Source organism: Eucyclogobius newberryi, unplaced genomic scaffold, assembly GCF_026437365.1.
Source record: "Eucyclogobius newberryi isolate DKJ021-1_F unplaced genomic scaffold, fEucNew1.0.hap1 SCAF_1, whole genome shotgun sequence".
Classification (NCBI taxonomy): domain Eukaryota; kingdom Metazoa; phylum Chordata; class Actinopteri; order Gobiiformes; family Gobiidae; genus Eucyclogobius; species Eucyclogobius newberryi.
The window spans coordinates 28247846-28270350 of record NW_027315723.1 but is presented as its reverse complement, the minus strand read 5'-3'; the positions used below and the strand labels follow the sequence as shown (position 1 = coordinate 28270350).

At 41.7% G+C, this 22505-nt stretch overlaps 1 protein-coding gene across 1 annotated transcript; it reads left to right on the top strand.

The window, feature by feature from the left end:
* The first annotated feature begins 541 nt into the window (after window positions 1–541).
* Window positions 542–22481, top strand: LOC140357910 (tyrosine-protein phosphatase non-receptor type 14-like). The gene is made up of 19 exons (XM_072442473.1): window positions 542–1003; window positions 3900–4075; window positions 11230–11327; window positions 11794–11861; window positions 12092–12162; window positions 12302–12389; window positions 12479–12567; window positions 12660–12747; window positions 12872–12954; window positions 13499–13559; window positions 14058–14136; window positions 15115–15575; window positions 15886–17127; window positions 18221–18361; window positions 19254–19472; window positions 20035–20163; window positions 20294–20528; window positions 20618–20781; window positions 20873–22481. Exons 1-19 carry the CDS (start codon window positions 830–832, stop codon window positions 20999–21001), a joined length of 3795 nt encoding a protein of 1264 aa, XP_072298574.1. The 5' UTR covers window positions 542–829; the 3' UTR covers window positions 21002–22481.
* Window positions 22482–22505: the final 24 nt, after the last annotated feature.

Here is a 22505-nt window from a genome sequence, read left to right as displayed (position 1 = left end):
AACATTTTTCTTATAATATTTGACCTTTTATGATTATATTGTGACCTGAAAAAGTTGCTAGTTTCGGTTGTACTTGTACTGTAAATGGAAAATATATGCAGTTAAATGGAAGGATAGATGGTATATACATGATATACATACAGTAGACACAGTTAGACAGTTAGTTACAGTTTGACTGCTTGAGGGATGAAATAAAACGTTGTCCTTTTCTTTGTGACCTGACTCCATGTGGTGGAATAATAGTATTTATTTATTAACCTTTATTTTACCAGGTAAGAACGCATTGAGATCGAGACCTTTTTTTCAAGGGTGATGTGGGGCAAAGTGAAAAAGTAGCTGCGCACAAATCATAAAAACATGTCCACATCAAAACACGCATATAAATTAATTGAATCTACATGTACACGTAAACGCACAGACAATCATTGTATATTTATTTATTTATTTATTTGTTCAAATTGAGCATAAACCCCTAAGCGAGACCTCAATTCTGCCTGAGAGGAATTCACTTGCAAATAATCTTTCCCTTTGTCCCCTCCAGCCTCGCTTGGTCAGGACCCCCTCCACAGTCCCGCTCCTCCTCTGGACACCTTTGGGAATGGGCCAGCACATTGCCAGGGTGCCTGTCTCCGCCCGGTGGTGTGGCTGGCGTCGTGCGAGAGTGAGGAGGGCCGCGGACAGCCAATAGACCCTCCTCGGACTCTCTCTCTCTCACTCTCTTTCACTTTGTCTGTTGACCTCTTCACCTCTGACCCCCTGACCTGTTGACCCCGGCCCACCGCGACTCGGCAGTGACCAGCTCTGGTGTCCCCAGCACCGGCACTCAGCCATGCCCTTCCGGCTGAAGCTACGGCGCACGCGTCGCTACAACGTCCTGAGCAAGAACTACTTTGTGACGCGGATCCAGCTTCTCGACAACACGGTGATCGAGTGCACGCTGTCGGTGGAGAGCACGGGGCAGGAATGTCTGGAGGCGGTGGCGCAGAGGCTGGAGCTGAGAGAGGTGAGCTCTACTGGAGGATTATTATAGAATACATTATTATAGGGACAAGGGACGGGACAAGAGCTCATGGGGCAAAAATGTGCGCTCATGTGGAAAATAATCGTACATTTGGCTTGAATATAGAGGGTTAAGGGCTATAATAAGTAATGAAAGTATCACATTAAAAATTCTTTGTTTTTGAGGTACCTGTTTAAAAATGTACGTTAAGACAAGAAATTTAACGTTTTTCACTCTGATTTTGAGAGAAGTGTAAAAATTTTGTACTTTTGAAACAGAATTGTGGTGATTTCTGGTCTACAAAGGTCAATTCAAATAAGTTTCTTAATTTGTCTAATGAATCTTTGTCAAGATTGTCACCATGAACATGCTAAAAATACCCCCCAAACCATATGAAAAACACTTTCTACTTGGTCTCAAATGTAGTGTTATAAAAGTAAAAGTATCCATTGTAAAAAAAACACGCAAGTAAAGAACAGATAGCGAAAACTTTGACTGCTGTTTGTTACTTTCCACCACTGTCGCTTATAGAAACTCAACTGAACATGGAAGGAAATTAGAACCTTATTGAGTTAAAGGACTTAACACAGCTACTTACTGATTGAATATTTGTATGTGTTTTAGTCTGGACATGTGGGCTTGTGGGGTAAAGTACAGGCACATGCAGTAGATGGAGCGACCAGTGGGTTCTTTCCTCACCAGTGATTAAGTGTAGCTTTTTCTTACACTTCAATCATCAATAAACAAAACCTTCTAAATTCCAGAATGGAGGCAAAAGTGAAGTGGAATGTAATGTGATTTCAATGGAAAAACTGGGATTAACCTCAGAATATCACAAAATATGAAAGAGTAAAGTGGTTTTGGCAAATTTAAACCATTCAAATACATGTGAGTGATATCAGAGAAAGGTTTAGAGACATTTACCATTGTGTTTCACATTATTTGTTTATTTAATAGGAGATTATGCCAGACACCTTTTGATGAAGGTCGATTTGGGAATTTTAGGTTTTACTGGACAAATATTTACATTTAACACTTACATTTTTGATATATTACTTACTTTTGTGAAGCTCAAATACAATTTTACAACTTCTGTCATAGATAAGCAAACTAACTGTCATTTTTACCCTGGGTATTCAAAATTGTGTTATTTTTTGGGTCATAAAGTCTTAGTATTATTAGTGTTTGGATCTGATGTCGGTTAATCTTTGTAAATATTTTATGCTTTTCTTCATTTTGAACATGCTGATGACATTTTGGGTCTACATTAACTACCGTAACTAACCCAGTACAACACCCATAACCTTTCCCCTTCTTATTTCTTTTGTTTGAATGGTTAAGTGCAGATGATGGATGTGTATATAATCCGTCGTCTGCCGCTGTGCCCAGAGTGTCAGTGCCACGTGTGCCAAGCGTCTCCTCTTGGCCTTTGCTCTTCACTTCAGGGTCAACGCAGAAGAAAGACAGACGACGTCACACTTAAACCTCCTTTATGTCTCCTACACGTTCCATGTCCTCTTCCATTTTATGCCAATATTTTGCGATTATGGCTGCTCCATTATGTAAAAAACAAAAATCATCATTCATCATAATTCACGTCAGTATTATTGTAAACAGTTATGTGTATACAGTCCAAAGTGAAGCTGCAGCGGAAGATTTCACTCAAAAGCGTTATCATTTTAGATTAATCTCATTTTTAACAACCACAAACAAACAAAATTGAATGTAACAATGTTTTTTATTCACTCTGGTCTGAGGTAGCATTTAGCAATTTATGAATGATTTATGAATGAAGGCTTTACACACTAACCCCAGCTCCACTTCTGCTTCACAGAGTTACGTATTGACCCATGTTGGAAGTATCAGCAGTGCAGATTGTCTAGAGTGTGTGTGTGTAACTAATTAGTGCTGAGATCAGACGCTGCTGGGGTTTTATGGTACGTTGTGTGTCTGAATGTCTCTAACGCAGCAGCGGTGCCTCAGTGCGTCCTTGCACAGTGTTGTGGTATTTCCCATATGTCAGTCAAGTCATAAATAACGGGATGTGACGCCTGCACCGGCCCAGCTCCTGTCTGCTGTCGGTGTGTGTCTGTCTGTCTTTGTTTTGTTTTATTTTACTCTCACCTGCAGCGCTTGGTGTGTCGGAAGGCAGCTTTACGACTTTTATGACTTTTACTACAGTCAAACCACATGAATTAAGCAGGTGTGGGATGATGCTATCGCTATGATGCTATTCCAGGCTTCATCATTTCATCTTGTCCTGGCATGTTAGATATTTAAAAAATCACTGTACCATAATTGTAGGTTAATTTTATTTTAATTTGAAATCTCTACAGCAAGACATTGGCTCGATTTGTATCTGCAACGATTAAAAAAACCTTTATGATTTATGAATACTATCACAAATCTAATACTGCTGCTGCTCAGAATAAGAACATGATCTGCTTCTGAATAACAGCACTTTTCATATGTGCTTTTTAGAGCTGAATATATGCACTTTATATGTAGTGTACCACATGTTCAGCCACTTGAGGGTTTTTGATAATCACATTACATTCTATTCATTTTGTACCAAGTGAAAAGGAATTGTTGTGGTGAAGAAGGAGTCGAAAGACAAAGCTCTCGATTTACTGCTCCATCTGCGTTCCTACCCTCACCTATGGTCATTAGCGTTTAGTAATGCTGAAAAGAAAGGACAAGATCGCGGATACAAGCGGTCAAGATGACTTTCCTCTTCCCGAGTGGCTGAGCGATCCCTTCTAGATAGGGTGAGGAGCTCAGTCACACGGGAGGAGCTCGGAATAGAGCCGCTGCTGTGTATTATGTCGTTTTTACCATTTGATTGTATAAATTCCCATGCTCCTCCCTGACACCAAGCCTCCTCCTGTCGTCCTGTTAGACCCACTACTTCGGGCTGTGGTTCCAGGGGAAGACCCACGCCCCGAACCATCGCTGGGTGGAGCTGGAGAAACCGCTCAAGAAACAACTGGACAAATATGGCAACGAGCCGCTCCTCTTTTTTGGAGTGATGTTCTACGTTCCTAATGTGTCTCTGCTGGAGCAAGAAGTCACCAGGTACAGCGTTACATCACATTACATATGGATTCCACTGCACACACCGCATTTGCAAACACATTCATGCTTTTTGCTCTGGTTGGATGTTGGATGTGCCTTGAAAAGAGCTGCAAGTAAATGTGGAATAACGCAAATGCTGCTTGACGTGGTTCAGTTTGCCTGAGCCCAAAAAAAAGTGTAATAATCTGACCACGCCTCATCATCGTTTTAGGTTATTCCAGAGTCTGTTGGAAACTCAATTAGTCTTTTTTTGTGACTTTAAATTATAGGTGTATATATGACTTTTCTGGTGGAGCGTCTGCAACCTCCTGGTGTCCATGGAAATAGTAACGCTTTGCCTGGAATGTTTCACGATATTCCATTTAACTTATCTAGCACTTCTCTAAATGCAGATGTTTTGTTGTTAAAAATCATCCATTCTTGCTGTGAACTTGGTCCCGTCAAAAACAAAACATTAACTTATCCATGGAGACAAGCTAATGGCAGGAAAGTTATATAACACACCTTTAGGGATGTCCAGTTTATCAAGTTTATCGATAGTTGTGATTATTCAGGTCACACCATAATCGTAAGAAAAGATGAACAAAATATAAGTGTGAATCGTAACTATTTCAGAAGCAAAATTAAGTCATCTAAATGTAAAGTACTTTTTATCTGGCTGTTTTTGTCACATTAACCTCAAACTTTAAGAATAGTAACGTGGTAATGAAAGAAAATTTAGGATTTCATTGTTGTTTGGTCATGTTAATCATTAATTAATTTAATAATTGTGCCATGCTTACACACCTTTAAGTATGAAAATAGTCTATTATTCTTTTGTTCAGACACAGTAAATGTTCGTCAGGGAACAAGGGTCATGGCAACAAAAGGTAAACATAAAAAAAATACCAAGAAAGTCTGGACTGGACAGTGTTGATGTACTTCTTGCCTGATCATCGCTCAAACATCATCCGCATCAGTGTCAGTGCCAATGCGAGTGTGAAAAGTATGTATCCATGAAAAGAGGTCATCCAGGGGTCAATGTGCAGTGACAGCTTTCAGTCCCATAGACACCTCATGCTCAGGTCCGTTTAGCACTGCTCTGGTGAATCTGTGGCTTCTGCATGGCTGCGTGTGGGAAAGGTCAAGCGCCGGTCACCGCTTGACTCTGTGATGCCAGAGTTACTTTGCATTATGGGGCTTAACCGTAGACGTTAGAACCGTGGACGTTAGAGCAGCACAACAAGAAACCCATCAAGTCTCATGAAGAAATGGATAATAGGAGGACAAAACTAGCACAGAGCAACATGTTCTACTATGTAAACAAGGTTAACAGGGTTTAATGGGTTCTATTGATACAATGTGACTGTTTGGATACACACTTTTATATGGGCAAAATCTGATTATTACGTGATTTATGGACCTTTAATCTTATTTACATGACTTGAACACCACACCATCTGATGAGAGTAATCAAAGGGGCCACGATCAGAAACAAATCAGATGATTTTACAGTTTACAGACAATTTTAATAGCTAAAATTCAATCAACAAAAACAATCTGATCATAATCAGATTTTTAGCATGTCACTACAGCCACTGATTAAATATTAATCCTGGACTAAACCTGGTTTTATTAAATATTTAACCAAAATTAAACCAGACCAGAGTATTACTAAACTATATCAGAAATCCGTCTACATTGTTTTATTTAAGATCAGGGAGGTGTTTTTTGTCTAATTTTGTCTAATTTTGCATATCACTCCTCTTTAGTTCAACCTCAACACAACTTTGTACCAACACAGAGCTGCACACCACAGTCTGAGAAGAGTAACTTTAAAAATCCAACGCAGATAACGGTAGAATAATGCGCTGTATGAAACACAGAGTGAGATTTTGTCAGCAGCTTTGATAGTGAAAGTGCAGGTTGGTAACAGCGGAGCCTGGATAAGGGGATGGTATTTCAGGAATCCCCAGTAGGCTTTTATGGTCCTCGTGCGTGTGAGTGTGTGAGTGTGTGAGTGTGTGTGTGTGTGTGTGTGTGTGAGTGTGTGTGTGTGTGTGTTATAGGGTTGAAGGGTTATGATGGGGCCTTAGGGGCAATTAAGTGAACAATAGCTCCTCTCTTTTACCTTCAAAATCTCCTAAGTCTCATCCAATTCCTGCACATAGTGTCATCCATGCAGCCCCCTTTTTAACCATTATTTCACTATTCGTCACCTTCTTCCTGTTCTTTCACAGAATTTCTTTTCTGTTCCTTCTTTTTAGTCAGGAATGTTGGCTCAGAGGTGCAGTAGCAGCGTCAGCGATATCTTTTTATGCCAGATGTGTGTGTGTGTGTGTGTGTGTGTGTGTGTGTGTTGTACGGGGCATCTGCTAACACACACACACACACACACACACACACACACACACACACACACACACACACACACACACACATCTGGCATAAAAAGATATCGCTGACGCTGCTATTATTTCTCATTTTCAATTTCATTGTTCTTGCCAATTTTATTTGAGCAAATTCAAACCGATTCTTGACAATCGACGGTCAGAGGATTGAGATTGTATCATGGGACAAGCTACTTTCGTAGATTTATACAGTTTTTCGGACATTCAAAGACATTCTACAGGCAAAGAAAAGACAAAACATGACATTAAGTTAGACAAAAATCATGCTCTAACCAGCCGCAGGGCCCGCCTCGTGCACGTCTGCTCTCTAAGTAAAAATGAAAGAGGGATTTTGGACAAAAAGATGAGTGGGGTATCCCGTTACAGCTTTGTAGTCTAGAAGGCAAGTGGGGATTACTGCCAGAGTTCAAATGCTGTGCCATGAATGAATCACAAAGACAACTTTTCACACAACCTTGAGTGAGTCTGCCACTACGACGCTCATCGCGCACAAACCACCGAGGCCCGTTCCTCTCCGCAAACCAAAACACGCCAGGAGAAACTCGAGACGCATTAGTGTGACGGGAACGTTTACTCCAGGGAAATAAAAGGACGTTCTGACAAAAGCTGCACCAAACCCAGGCCTTTTCCATTACAAAGTTGAGCGTTGATGTCAAACTCCTGCACATTATTGTAATGAAGCAGCAGATTTTGGCCACCGACATTGTTTAATTTTCACAGCTGCAGCAGAAGGAGCTCTTGAATGGATGGATCAGGTTACACACTTCACTTCAAAGGGTCCACCACATTATACAGCTCCCGTCGCCTCGAAATGAATACGATAGAAACTTTTTTGAGTTTAATTAAAATGGGAAAAAATACGCCAAGTAACGTCATCACAATACAGTTATTCATCCTTACTCGAGTCTATCCCAGGTCTTATTTATTTGTTTTTATTTTTATATATTAAGGTAGAACAGAACAAAACCAGGGAGCGAAAGATATAATCAAAAAGGAAAAAGAAAAATCCAGAAAGTAAAATGTTAATCAGTCTCATCTGTCCTAGTGTTTGTTAAATTGGTCCATATTTATTTCTATATGAAAGTATTTTTTTATATTCCGTGAATGTCCAAAATAAGTTCAGCCCTTAATATTCAGCTCTGTCCTTATTATTCATTTTTTTGTTATTGTCTCTTTTTTTTTGCTGCCTTTTTCTGGCTCTCTCAATACTGATATTGGTTTATAATGTTGAATATTTTTATTTTTACAGGTATTTCACATTTATTTGGTTCATTTACTATTGTGATTCTTCAGGACACAACATACGTGTAAGAACTAAAAAAAACATAAACGCGACAAATAATTGTAAGTAGCAACAATGAGTCATTTCGATTCCATATATACTCCAAAATGTAAAACGATTCATGGAAAGTCATTTTTTATTGAAGGGACATTATCAGCATGTTTGATGTCATAATGCTAGTTTGAAAGGAGGATCTATTAGATGTTTCTTCTCACAACAATATAACCCTAACACTAAAATTTGATATCGTGACATCCCCAATCTTTGAGTGAAGTGGTGTGGTGGCTCCCCAAGGCCAAAAACACTTTAAAAAGCCTTGAAACCTTAGCTTTGTCCGACTCCAGTTATCGGTATCGCACATACAGCTGTACACTGTGGGGCCTGCTGATTCAACACATTTCAAAGTGCCTCCCACACAGGCCGTCTGGAGTCTGGACCCATCCCGCTCTGTGGAGGGGCGGGGGGGCCAGCCAGGGTCAAACGGCAGCACTGTTGGGCCGGGGCATGGGGGCGTCGGAAGGCACATATGTTGGAGGCTTGTTGTCCGGGCTGCTCGGACATCTGGCGCTCTGTCTTGAACATGCGTGGGCACATAAGGGCTTCTTTGTGCTGGTGTGGCTGCCCCGAGTGCCCACGGACGCACTCTGCCCCAGTGCGAGTCGCCTGTCGCTCCTCGTGCGGGAGAATGCGGCTTTGTCCGCGGGGTATGGCTGCGCGTTCACCTGTTGTCGCACTCTGGTGGTGCAGACGGTACTTGTTGTCACGTGGTGATGGCGTGAAGACAAGTGTCAGGGAGTTGACAGGTGAAAATGAATTATTTGAGCGGTTTCTACAAAATGCCACTCTACAGTTGGTATCTTAGCTGTTGTGGTTGTGGTTTTGACCCGTGTGCTGCGTGGCTGTTGTGGAACTGTAGCGTCGCCCCTCTAACACGGATGTCTAAGATGTCTGAGTATTTGATTAAATCTTTCCATATAGTTTAGATGGGAGAGAATTGCCGGGTAAAACTCCCTGTCAAACTTGTGACTAGGAATGTTAAGATTATTTGGTGAATCGAGAATCGTGATTGTTCAGGTCACAATATAATCGAACTAGAAAGAGGGCTGCGACATTGTCATTTATATTCAATCTGTACTCCAAAAAAGTCAGACAGTGACAGTTAAATTTAATATTATGACATGCAGATGTATTCACTTGTTTATTTACCCGAGTATCACAAGGAGTTCTGCTGTAATCACACTGTAATTACCTCTGCCTTTCAAGAAATAGAACAAAACTGAATAGATGAGTCTCTGTTTATTTCTTATCAGAATAAGTTTAGTGTTTAATAAGTGTGAAACCAAACAGATCAAAGTGTACTTGTGAGTAATCAGATATAGACTTGCTTAACCCTTTCTACAAATACCATTCATTCTATGACTAATGTTATTCCTCAGATAGCGTAGCACAGCCTCTTCCAAGCACAACACAACTGATCAATATCAATGACGCTGTTATATAATTGCTTCTCTTGAGGTGGCTACTGTTCAAGCCAAACGCTGCAGCGCAGAAATAGCTGCGTAAATATTTGTCTACATTTTGGTGAGGCTTGTCGTCTTTGGCCAGAGGATTGTTTTATCACTGCACTGAGCACTTTCGTTAAACAACTACTAAGCTGCTCATAGCGTCATCCATAGCCACTCTAGCCACTGAATAACTCGGTGTCACAAATATGTAGACACTCGACAATGTTGTTTTCATTGAACCTCAAAACTATAGCCCCAGCCACGAGTGAGCACGGAGCGAGCGGCTGGAAACACACGCCATTTGTCAAGTCCACAATCATTTCAAGGTTTTGTGCCCCTTGTCAAGCCCCTCCTCCTGCCCACAACAAACCCCGCCTCCTCGAGGTTGGCGTTGGCTAATTAGAGGGTGAATGGCAGCTTTGCCGACTGGTGTAATGACAGGGTGAGGGAGGAGGGCGGCGTCAGATTATAGGGAGTTTGGGGAATGCAGCTCGAAAAATGGAGAACATGAAGTGGGGATAAAAATGTGCAAAAGGATATGAACTTGAAACTTGTGGGCAGACAGGAAGTATAAAAAAGGCATTGGCCGTGCAGTGTGTTGCTTTTTTGGTGTCGGAGCCACCTCTTGCTTGTCTCCAGTGAGATGTTATTGCTTTGCCTGGAATGTTTCACTGTATGGCATTTAACTTGTTTATTTTATCTTGTATTTATTCAATGACAATGAAATCCTTGTTCTTACAGATCTGGCGTCTCGCCTTTAAAATTAAAAATATAACAAAACACAATCTTCCACAAACGACATAACTTCTTGTCTCTCTTAGCTCAGATCTCTGAAACCCTCAAAGTTTAAATGAAAGTATTTGGACAATATTTGGCTCATATTTCTTGTAATTGAACGTTTACATATGTGGCTAATTCGTTTCTACTTTGGCTAATGCATAAATGCTTCATGTGACTGCCAGGTTGGGTGGCAGTGGTTGCCTGGGTAACAAACAGGAAGCAGTAGTGGACAGTAGAGTTCGAAGTCAGACCAGACCACAGCCTGCGCCCTGATCCCTGTGTGTGGCCGCTCCATTCGTCACAAGACATCCAGTCACAGCTAAAAGGGAACTTAAAGAGCGCAGGAAAAGTGCAGACAAATGTAGCTTTCGGGTTATTGTAGAGTTTAAATTGGACTCAACTCTCTGAACAATGCAGGCCTAATGTCAGTTTGCAGTGTCACACCCACACTGTGGATCCACTGCAGAGACCAGGTTTTCCCTTGCAGTGGTAATACTTATCTTAGCTACTGTTCCTCTATCAGTGGCAGTTGGATGTTCCTTTTGTGCTTGGAGCATTAGCTCGTGTGCACATTCTGCATTCATCCCAAGTTAGCGATGAGTCACAAGTATTTTAAATAGTGATTCACTCGTTCCCTGCATACGGCACATTTCCACTTTAACTCTGCTGCTCATGATGCAAGTGTTCAGTTACACAAACCGAATGTAGGCTAGAGAAAAGATGTGTGTCACGGTGCTGTTTGAAATCTTAAGGTTTTCGGAGGGTCCTCCATTGAGATGCTGTTGCTTTGTATGGAATGTTCCACCGGATGGCGTTTAACTTTTACATGTTGTAATTTAGTAAATGCAAGGTACTATTGATACTATTTGCATCTTTATTAAAATAGTCGTTTTTTTGTCGTTTTTTTCAAAACGCTGCAAAATTCTGGATATTATGTCCTTGTTTTCTTTGTAGCTTCACAGAGGTTGATGCTACAGCATTGAAAGTGGTACCAAAGTAAAGCTAATAAAATATTTAGTTAAGTTATGACCTTGGAGAATGGGAATAATATCAGTTTGCATAAGTTTGATGAAAAAGGTCTAAGCTGGATGTTTGTTCCATGGAGACTTCATATACCAAAGCATTGACACATGTTATATATTAGTTGTGGCATGTCATTTAAAGGGTCCTAACTGTCTCTGGTTGCTGTACTTGCAGGTATCAGTATTACCTTCAGCTGAAGAAGGAGGTGCTGGATGGACGTCTCCACTGTGCAGTTGAGCAGGGCATCAGACTAGCAGGACTAGCAGTACAAGGTACATATTCTCACCCACATACAAACATTTCATGTGACTAATTGACCAAGTAAGTACGAGCTGAAGAGGGGTAAGAGAGCAGATCGTAGACTTTCACTGGTCATGGCGACTCCACTCCTAATATGGCCACATACCACAGGAAGAACCAGTCCACTTGAGTTCCTGTGGTATCAGTCTCAGCACACATCTCTGGGTCGTGTTCCTGGTGCTGTCTGTTTCTCTGGGGAATGTAAATAGTTAGCTTACCGCTAGCTCCAAGGTTAGTCTTAGCCAGGCTTTATCTGCCACGGAACAGGATCTTCAGCCACACTGTGTCCGGGATGTGCTAAATATGAAGGCACGGATGACACCTGTACAAATAGGTCCATCGCTGTTAAAATAAAGTATTTGCACAATTCATTGTCCGTGTATTTGTGATATATAAGATTTGATAAATATGTATAAATCATCTATTTGTTTTTTATAGCTGACTTTGGGGACTACACTCTCTTCAAGTCTCAGGACTTCCTCAGGGAATACGTGCTGTTCCCTGTGGTAAGTTTCACTCTTAAAAGAGTAAATAGGGTTTTGTCTGTTTGTGCAGCCTGCAGGCACATATTCTTACTGGCTCTCTGCATACCTGAATGACAGGTACAAAGCACACATCCAAAGTCTACACAAAACCAATACAAAGGTGCCCTAAGCTAATTAGAAAAGTCAGAAAAAGTACAATAAGTTATTCATACTTCAAACATCAAAACTTAATATTGTTTTATATTTTGTAGAATTGGCCAAATGGAGATGAAGTCTTGGAGGAATGGACACAGAAAGTTGCTGAAGAACATAAGAGTCACTGGTACTATTCACTTTTAATTCCTGATTAAATTCCTATTAAAAGCATTTCATGTTTTGTTTGTGTTTTATATATCAAATAGTAGAATTTACTGCATCATTGTTTTCTGTACCACTATCTTAAATGTTCTTTTTCCATTTAGTCAAATGCGGATTCCAGAGGCAGAGCTGAGGTACATCAGGGAAGTGGAGAAACTGGATGGATTTGGACAGGAAAGCTTCCCTGCAAAGGTAATATGATAGAAAGGGAATTATTCTCCTTGCACTTCTTCAAAGTTTGCTATTTGATAATAATTTTAATTTAATTATTTTTTTAAAAGGACAATTACACCAATGACATTTTCATTGGCGTGTCTTTTATCGGTGTATTTGTCAAACACAGAAATGGGAGATCGATCATGCTTCACAGGCAAGTCTTTTCACAAATACAAATGATTGTCTGGTTTCTGTACAATTGTACTGAGATTTAATGTGCACATTTCATGCTCTTGTGTGTAACAGATGGAAAGACATTGGCACCATAGCACACAACAAATCAGCCATCACAGTGGAGATAATGAGTCGAGACGACGCTATCATTTTTCACATGGTGAGTGTTGAGTCTGCAAACGCCCCACAGGCAGCACTGGGAAGTGCTATTATGCAAATAATGTCACAATCTTTGCACATTTGGAATAGTTACTGAAATTCCTATCTTATTGCTGTATTTGCAGGAGGATATGGAAATGGCGAAGTACCTTTCTCGCCTTTTCACGTCCAGACATAAGTTCTACAAACAAAACAAGATCTGTGCAGAGTAAGTTTGGAGGACATTCATGAAGGCTGTAATGCTCTATAAGGACAGGGACACATAATCATTATTATACTGTCTTAGAATATTTGGGAATTAAATGTGTTATCTTTGAATAATGTACAGTTACACTTGTATTGAGATGATGTCATGGCCCTCGTGCCATCTTCAGGTCTAGACCCACATGTGTCTGTAGTAGAACGCCTCCCCTCTCCCTCCACAACATGGACAAGGGTTATTTGTGTGTGTGTGTTTGTTTTTGTTGTTTTATGTTTCAAAAAGAAATTGTATAAAAAGAAAAGGTGTTTTTAACCCGTGCACTATCTTTGAGTGTAGCACAAGGGCTAAGTTAATTACATGGACAGATCTAACCCAAAGAGACTTCTCATTCCAGTGGGATTTCTCTGCCTGTCCTAAACCTGAAGAAATTATTAGTCATAGAAAAGAAGCTGAACACACGAGGGAAAGTCTACAGGGAAAAAACATTGTAGTCGTGTCCCTCGTCTAGTCACCTTAACGAACAATTAATCAATCTCTGTTGACTGTTCAGGCCCACTCACTCCCCCGCACCCATTCGAAGACGCTCCACCTGGACTCACCGCCTTTCTCTGGTAAGGTCAATTCTACTTTTACTCCACCAAGGTTTACGCTCTTCTGCTTTAGAGTGACTGTGTTTATACCTCTTAGAATAAAAAACAGATGCTACTAATCGGAGCGTTTGAATGGAAAGACCAAATTGGCGACCTAGTTTTGTCAGTCAGGGCAGCCCTTCCTGGATAGTTTAATTTCAGTGGCACGGTGGGCGTAGCTGGAAAAAAATGTCACTCGGTCCGATTTCCGGTTGCAACAATGAAACGGGTGATTTGTGAGTCTCCCTCCCTGCTCCCCAGACAATGACCAAAGTAAACACGGCATAATGTTTCATTTATATAGTTTCATTTATATAAACTGGATCACAGATGTTAGTGAGGAAAGCCACGCATACTGTCAACAACTTTACCAATTGTAGTGCACATAAATATGAGTGGCAGTGCGGTTTGCAATGTCGTGTCCAGTGTGAAAAACTACTGTTATTAAATTGTTTTGTTGGGTTTTTCTTTCATGACAAGCCGCGACCCCAGTCCTGCAATTTCCAGTCAATGCGCTCACAATATGGAGAGCACTATCAAGACACACAAAGCTCTCAAGGTAAGAGGAAATGCATTCAAACACGCGTTATTTTATGTCCAAACCACAATCTTCCAGTTAAAAAGAAAAGCATTTTAACAGAGCTAATTGTGTTTTCCCACAGAGTCCATTTATATTTTAACAGTCTCCCAGCCAAATAAACGCAGTCTGAAAGTGGTGACCTCATATGCGATTTAGGGTTTCATTGACTTGTTCTCACACCGGTCGTGTCTTATAATCCAGCGCCGGAGTGGTGCTCGTGTCCACAGTAAAACAGAAAGTGTGGAAAAAAGTTCTGGGTGTGCTTCTGTGTGTGGGTGTCAGATCGCTCCACAGGGTGACCTCAGGCATCTCTCCATTTGTCTGGACACAGATTAAGTGTGGGTGTGCGATAGTTTCACAGGAGGTAAATATAGAACAAAGACATTAGTCAGACCGAAATTATATTGTGAGAGGATAGTGACATGATTGTTATTTCAAACTAATTGGAAGAAACTTTGCATAGAAGGTTTATGATATGTGTTTTATGAGACAAATCCATGAGAGGAAAAGCAAAACCATGTTGGGGACTAGACCCATATCTTAACTGTCATCATAGGTACTACTCGCTTAACCTTAACCCGTGACAACCCGTTAATACACTTAAAATCCTCTTGCTGATCTGATGATAAAGGATTTACTTCATGTTTCCATAAAAGTTTAGCATTATTTCTATAGGACAACAGCAGATAGGAGAGGGCATGGCGTGAGAAAGCTTAAGATTTTGGACTTGAATCTTATATTCACGCATAAATACACAGTTTTCTTATTACTGTATTAATTTGCTGTATAAAACAGTGGTGCTGTTGTTATGCGAGTGCGTTTTGGGTCAGATACTTGGTCAGATCGTAGAGATACTGAAATGCTTTCATATTTCCAAGAATGTATTTCGTGGACAATAGCCCCAGTGAACTCGTGCATAGTTTGAGTAACATTTATTTCTTTTTTCCCCCTACGCAGACAGTATCTTCCCTGATGACCCCTACTACAAATCAGAAACCAGTCTTGACATTTGCCAAATGGACTTCCCCTACCGCAATGGCACTGTCCCGAATGGCAGCATGTACAGCAGCCCCAGCTTGAGCTCCCTAAACCACTCACAGACATTCATCCCCCCATCGCCCATGTCCTCCAACCTGAGCATCCCTGGAAGTGAGCTGATGAGGCCCGACTACCTTCCCAGCCACCGCCACAGTGCCATCATCGCCCCGTCGTACAGGCCTACACCCGAATATGAAGCTGTGATCAGGCAGAAGAGACGCATACTTCCGACCCATCAAGACCTGCACAGCCAGTCACTGCGCAGCCTCAACATCAGTAATGCGTGTGCGTACAGACAGCCCGAGGTTCTGGTGTACAGCCAGCCAGAGATGAGGGAGAGGGGGCCATATCCTGCCTGTCCCGGATCATACACAGCACAGGTATAAGCTACAAGATAAATAAGTGAAATATGATGGTGTCATTTATTCCTAATTCTGCAAGTTAATTATAGAATACTTGAAAACATTGACTATACATCAAACATCGTCTCGCTCACTGTTGTGTCGGCCCACGGGACAAACGACAATTCAGAGTACCCGGCCTTCTTGGAGTCCCTGGGACGGGTACTGGACCAACAGGAGACTCCATTATTCTACTGCTGTTCTACTCAATTTCTCGGGGAAAAAAACAACTGTTCTGTGTTGCTCAACTTATCAGTTCATTCACATTTGTCTCTTTTCCATGTTTCAGATCAGCTACAGCAAACCGGTGTCCCATGGCCCTCACCAGGGCGGCCCAGCCAACTCCCCGGGCCCGGCTGCAGTCTGCGTCAATGGGGGAGGCGTCACTGATAACGAAGGGGGCGTTGCAAGCTCTATCTCTCACACTGTCAGCACACCTGAGCTGGCTAACACCAAACAAGGACCTAATACAGGAAGCTACGCTGCCACTGCTAACATGCTAAGGAACCACTTGTCGCGCCCGCCTCCTCCCTACCCCTCCAACTCTTTCAGACCCGCTACTAGCACGCCGGACCTGGCCAGCCACAGACACAGGTGCATTGGAGGCAGCAGTCCCGAGTTGGTCACCCGCATGGTTCAGCTATCGGTCAAGACTTTCCAGCCTGATAGCTCGGCTGTGGTGCACCAGTCTCTGCAGGAGGCCAGTGAACCTCTAACGGCGGCAGCTAAGCACCGCTCCACGCTGGGCAAAAGACACAGCATGGAGGTGATAAGCAGCATGAGGGCAGGAGGCATGGAGGGGATTGTCATGAAGAGTATGAACGCTCCGCTGCTGCGACGAAACACTCTACGAGAACATGTCATACCACCTCAACCTCAAGCCATACCCCAGCCTGCCCCTCCCCAGCCGCCTCCTTCCCAGCAGATAAAAGAGATCCCAAAACAAATTCCGGCCCAGAAATCCCCCGAAACGCCTGCCGCTGCGCCTGTCGCCTATCAGCATCAAAAGACCCTCTCCAATGCCACTATGCTCATTCACAGCAGCGAAAGCGAAGAGGAGGAGGAAGAGGAGAGGCCCGAACTGGATGTTCAAATCCCTGGGCTGAATGAAGACATCAGCATCAGTGCCCAGCTACAGGCCGCTCTGGCTAAATTACCAAACAAACCACCACCGGAGTACCCAGGTCCCCCGAGACCACCGAGCACAGCCCAAATGCGCCCACCCAACCACCACCACAATCAGGCCGGCCAGACACAAGTGGACGTTAATCAAGTCCAAAGCAGAGCACTTAAAGGTGGGCCGAGCCAGAACTTTGTGCCTAATGGAGACGATGGCAGCGATGGTGCAGGTGGGACACTGACACGGGGGGACCAGAGCGCAGTGAACGGGGGCGTCCTGGGGCCCTCCATTTCGGAACCGGATCTGACCTGCGTGAAGGAGCGAGTGAGGAAGGAGCCGGTGAAAGAGAGGCCCGTTTCGGAGATGTTTTCCCTGGAGGACAGTATCGTGGAGAGGGAGATCGCTCAAAGGGTAAGGAGGAATTTATGTTTTGGTGCCACTTTCAAACCTGGATATTGTAAATACATAGAAGTAGTTGTATTATAATTGTATTGGATTGTCGACACATTCAATTTATCATAAAAACATGTGCTGTTCTTTGTTTACGTGCTAGTTTCTACCAACTTTAAGTAATCCTGTATTGAGAGGGTAGCACTAGGCTCTGCGTTCCTCTAGGCTGGTAAAACCCTCCAAATCCCGTAGATTATTTACTTGGATTGCAGGTGCCAGTGTTGTGGGTCCAGCATTTTGTCATATTACATACCCATTCTCTTCACAGTGCAATATTTACTTGTCCCAGAGTAAAAGGATGCATTGTTTTTTATAATGTTTGCTTATTTCTGTGTGTAATTATATCCTCAACAGGTCTAATCTTATTCAACTTAAAGACAGACTTTTTTATTGTCTTGTGGCGAAATGTTTGTTTTGTTGTGTATTATTAACATTGTGCCAAACAGTGAATATATTTAGTGCTAACTACCCATGTTTTATTTACATTATGATCGATTTAGAAAATAGTTTTGCGGTCATGCTTTTGGCTTTTATTGTTTGAATTGCATGAAGTGGTTTTCAAAGTGTGTTATCGTGACTTACTCACAAGCTGTTGTTTTGACTGTCTCTTTGGGGTTTAAGACCTGGAGAAGGGTGGAGCTGTCCACAAAGTTTACCAGTATCAGAGATTAGCTTTAATCCTTTTGCAAAGAGGAGACTGTACAATGTGGACAAAGAGTGACCAGTGGTAAAAAAACAAACAAACATGGTGCCACCTTGTTTGTTTGTAGGAAGGAGACGCTGACGTTGGTGGAAGAATAATGGCAAAAATGTGAAGGGATTTGCTGGGATGAAGGGAATATGAGACAGATTAAAAGCGACTTAATAAGCTTTCTTAGTGGGTCTGTTTAGCTCACACCTGTGGAGAAACTCGGAGGACACGCTCACTCTTCACAGTCACTCTCCTCCATCACTCCTTTTCTAACTTGCAGCATGCGCACACTGTTTTGAGGAGTTCTTGTGTGTTGCGATGCTGCTCGCGAAACTAACCCTGGGATATTCCTCTCTGTTGAAGACTCTGGAGAGGCAGAAGATGTCCGTGGACTCAGTGAAGAGGCCTCTGATGATGGCTGGTCTGAACGGGCTGTGTGTGGCCCGGGTGCCCGTCCACGAGAGCCCCGCGGAGGACAGCGCCAAATCTGTGACTGATGAGCGGGTGAGATTTTCAGATTTACGGACTGTGTGACGGGAGCAATCATTTATAGTCATTGTCAAACGTAACAGAGTGCTAGCAACGTGGAGACATGGCAAGTGCATTCTATTCATAGGTTTCAGATTGATGAAAAATTAGCGCAGCTGTCATCGCAATGAACAATTCAAAACTAAATATTCTATCATTTGAATGGTCTTAATTCTATTCTAATCTATTCTTACAAATGTTTTATTTTGCGTCGCCTTATTTCAGCATGGTCTATATATATTTTTTTATCAATTATTATTCTTCATAGTTTTCTGTTGCACCTTACAGTCGAAGCAAGCGCCTGGCAATTTTGTGTTATGTTAAGAAACCTTTGCTAATTCTGTTTCTTAGCATGTATCAGTATCTGTAACACGTTCTAGGCAGTTGTGTGAGTCAATTATAACTTTTTGCCAAACAACATTTCTTGTCCGTATCATTATCTGTATCCTAGTCAATAATGTGTTAATTTATTTAAATGTAGAGCAGTGTTAAATAGGCCCTTTTTTCTGTTTTGCTTATTAAACAGCGACAGTTTGAAATTATCTTTTGTCTGGAGTGTTGCTAAGCTAACGGGGGCACGTCCTAAGTGGGCTGTGGAACGCATGGCATGGTGCAGCTTATCACCTCCGGGCCCACTGGTATGTTAAGAATGTGACCCGGGAACGAGGGAGAGGACCACAGTAAAAAGAGGGTAAGAAAGAGCCGATGCACTTTCAAACATGACTGCCCCGTGAGCAGCTTCAAAAAAGATGAATAGAGGAGAGCGGCAGCGTCTCGCTTCTGATCTGACAGAGGTGAAGGCGCTTGTTTCACTGGTGTGTCTGTTAACGGAGTGGTCAAAGCGGATTGTTTGTTTGTTGTTTTGCAGTGTAAGACTTTGGAGCTGAAGCTGGAGGAGGACACGATCTTCTCCGAGTATGAGCAGGTGCCCAAGAAGAGGCCCGTCTGTATTGTAACCACGGCGACTCTGCCAGAAAACTCCGAGCGCAACCGCTTTCGGGACGTGGTTACCTACGAAGACAACCGAGTCGAGCTGGTTCCGAATAAGGAGAATAATGCGGGTTACATCAATGCCTCGCACGTAAAGGTAAACTATTATGTTTAAATCACGTATTTATAAAGGTCATTTTAAGTGGGATGTTTGAACCCTGCTTTGTTTACTGATAATGGTCAAATTAGTTCATAAATATGTGGGATTAAATTGTTAATACTGCGATGTGCACTGATACAGATTCAGATTACATTTTACTGTTAGAGATTTTCAAGAAAAGAACGGTTTGAAAAGGAAGAAACTATTGAATGTTGTTTGCACATTTATGCTTTTAGAATGTTGTCCAAATTCCAAGCCCTTTTAAATCATCCTGAGCTCTCACTAACCCTCTAGTGCCGCTGTCCCACCATGAACATCTTCTACATTTACATAAGGATTGAATAACCTGTTTATCATGTACCAGTGTTTAATAGTTGATCATAAATAAATAAAAGTCATTATTATTATTATTATTATTATTATTATTATTATTATTATTATTATTATTATTATTATTATTATTATTATTATTATTATTATTATTATATTTAGTGCTTGAGACTCTTATCGTTCCATCATTTCAGAACCTGTGCTTATTGTTTTCTAATGCTGTTTCCAGATGGTGATCAGAGGGGAAGAGTGGCACTACATTGCCACCCAGGGCCCACTGGCCAACACCTGCGCAGACTTCTGGCAGATGGTCTGGGAGCAGGGGGTCAACGTCATCGCCATGGTTACCGCTGAGGAGGTACGCACACATGGGACCCACAGATGTTCAGTATGTGTCTGCGGTCGGCAGCTGCCATCTGTGTCTCCTCTCACACTTTGGTATGTGCTAAAGTCTCTGTTTCCTGTAACATTATGACTCTTTCTTTCAGGAGGGCGGTCGCTCCAAGAGCCATCGCTACTGGCCCAAACTGGGCTCCAAGCACAACTCGGCCACTCACGGAAAATTCAAGGTGACCACCAAATTCCGAACTGACTCCGGCTGCTATGCCACAACAGGGTTAAAGGTCAAACACCTGCTGTCAGGACAGGAGAGGACTGTGTGGCACCTTCAGTACACAGACTGGCCTGAGCAGGGCTGTCCTGAATACGTCCAAGGATTTATCTGTGAGTCAGATTTCCAACTGCCTGTTTTGCATCATTCTTCTGTATGCAGGACATTGTTGATTGTATTCTCTGCATCTCTTGTTGGGCAGCTTATTTGGAGGAGATTCAGTCTGTAAGGAGGCACACCAACTCTATGCTGGACACGTCCAAGAGTCTTAACCCCCCTGTGGTGGTGCACTGTAGTGCTGGGGTGGGCCGCACTGGAGTGGTAATCCTCACTGAACTCATGATCAGCTGCCTGGAGCACAATGAGGTTAGTGCGCACAGCACCTTCTGTTTAACATTTATGTTTTTGCTACACTTTGTAATTTAATACATTGAATGTGCCTGTTGTTTCTACTTAGCCCATGGAGGTCCCAGTTATGCTGGCTAAGCTCAGGCAACAGAGGATGCTAATGGTGCAGACAATCTCCCAGTACAAGTTTGTCTACCAAGTCCTTATTCATTTCCTCAAGAGTTCCCGTCTCATCTGAGAGTGGCCTTCGGAGATTCATCCAAAAGTGGTACTTGATTTACTGTAAAACAGATCTGATGTTGTATGTGTAATACAGAGTTACAGGGAGATATTGAATAGGGGGGAATTAAAAATTATTTTGTCCTAATCAGAAAGAAATTCTGCGTGTGTTCACACCGGTTTGGTGAATAAGCAGGGTGTTTTGCCAGTAGATATAAATGTGTGTGTGCGTGTGTGTGTTTTATATTTCAAATCTCTTTGACTGGTGTAGAATGCTAGTATGTTGCATGAACAGTAGGTGGCAGCAGTATCACTGCTATCATTTATTGTACAGTACACTCTACAAGAGTTACCAACTAAAGTGTTAAATCACAATAAATCATTAATCGTTATACATTTTTTTGCCAGTAAAACTGTTTTTTTTGTTTTTGTTTTATTTATTCCTGCTCTCTCCCAATTACATGACTGTCAATTTGTCTATTTAAAGCCTTTCCCCCCCAAACTTTCTGATTAAGTCTTAATTACTCCTTTTATCATTACAATTCTATTTTAACGCCAAAAATCTCATCAGTAGTTGCCCCGGTGGGCGTTCCAGAATTAACTACAGAAAGCTGATTCGGAAATGGATACAAAAAAAACCCAGTGGAAGGACCACAGTCTTTTATATTTAAGTGGGCGCAAACACAATAACAAAGAAGATGTTTTGTCTTGTATCTTAACTTTGTGACCTTCTATTCTGATAAAATAATTATTTTTTATTTGAAAACATTGTCTAGAATAAATCACTGTTTACATTTACAGCCTGAACACATATGTTGTTGTGCCTTATCAGTCTGAAGCTGCCAGGATGTGGTCCCAGCTCGCTGTTAGAGTCTGGAGACAGGTCCATCTTTTTACCTCCAAAGATGAAACTGTTTATCAGTTTTTAACCGTCTGAGAATTTTGTTTTTGAAGGATGAGAGAGAAACAAATCATTTTTATAAGACCATTCCATGTGATCTGATCAAATCCAATCTGTAAGGATCCTGAATCCCACGTTTAGATTTTCCTTTCAACATGTTTATGTGGTGAAAGAGCAAAGCCAACCATGTCCAAAGTTACTTTGTAAATATTAGGCACAAGACAAAAAGATTTCTAAATGTTTTATATATAAATATATATTTTCCTTTGACTTGGTACCATAAATACTGCAAAATAATAAACTATGCATGCCGTTTTATTTCGCTGTATATAATCTTCTTTATTAGCCTTTAAGTCCAGTGCTCTTTACATAAAAGTGTTGTTGCACTTCTGTTGTTGACAGTATTTTCTCACTGCATTCCACTGCTTGTTTTTAACTTATCTTTTTTTATTTTGGCAAAACATAATGTTTTCAACCCATATGTAAATATGTTTTATATATGCTATTTCAGTGCATAACTTTTCCTTGCCCAAATACTGAATGTATGAAGCTGTTTTACCTGCTTATTATGCAATAAAGCCCTATTTTCTTTAATAAAGTGACAACTGTGGCCTTTTTTATA

Excerpts from the sequence above, each read along its gene's own strand:
- LOC140357910 (XM_072442473.1), top strand. The coding sequence starts at position 830 with ATGCCCTTCCGGCTGAAGCTACGGCGCACGCGTCGCTACAACGTCCTG. Across the intron at positions 12,748-12,871 it reads ACGCTATCATTTTTCACATG|GAGGATATGGAAATGGCGAA; the intron begins GTGAGTGTTGAG and ends CTGTATTTGCAG. Across the intron at positions 20,164-20,293 it reads CCATGGTTACCGCTGAGGAG|GAGGGCGGTCGCTCCAAGAG; the intron begins GTACGCACACAT and ends TCTTTCTTTCAG.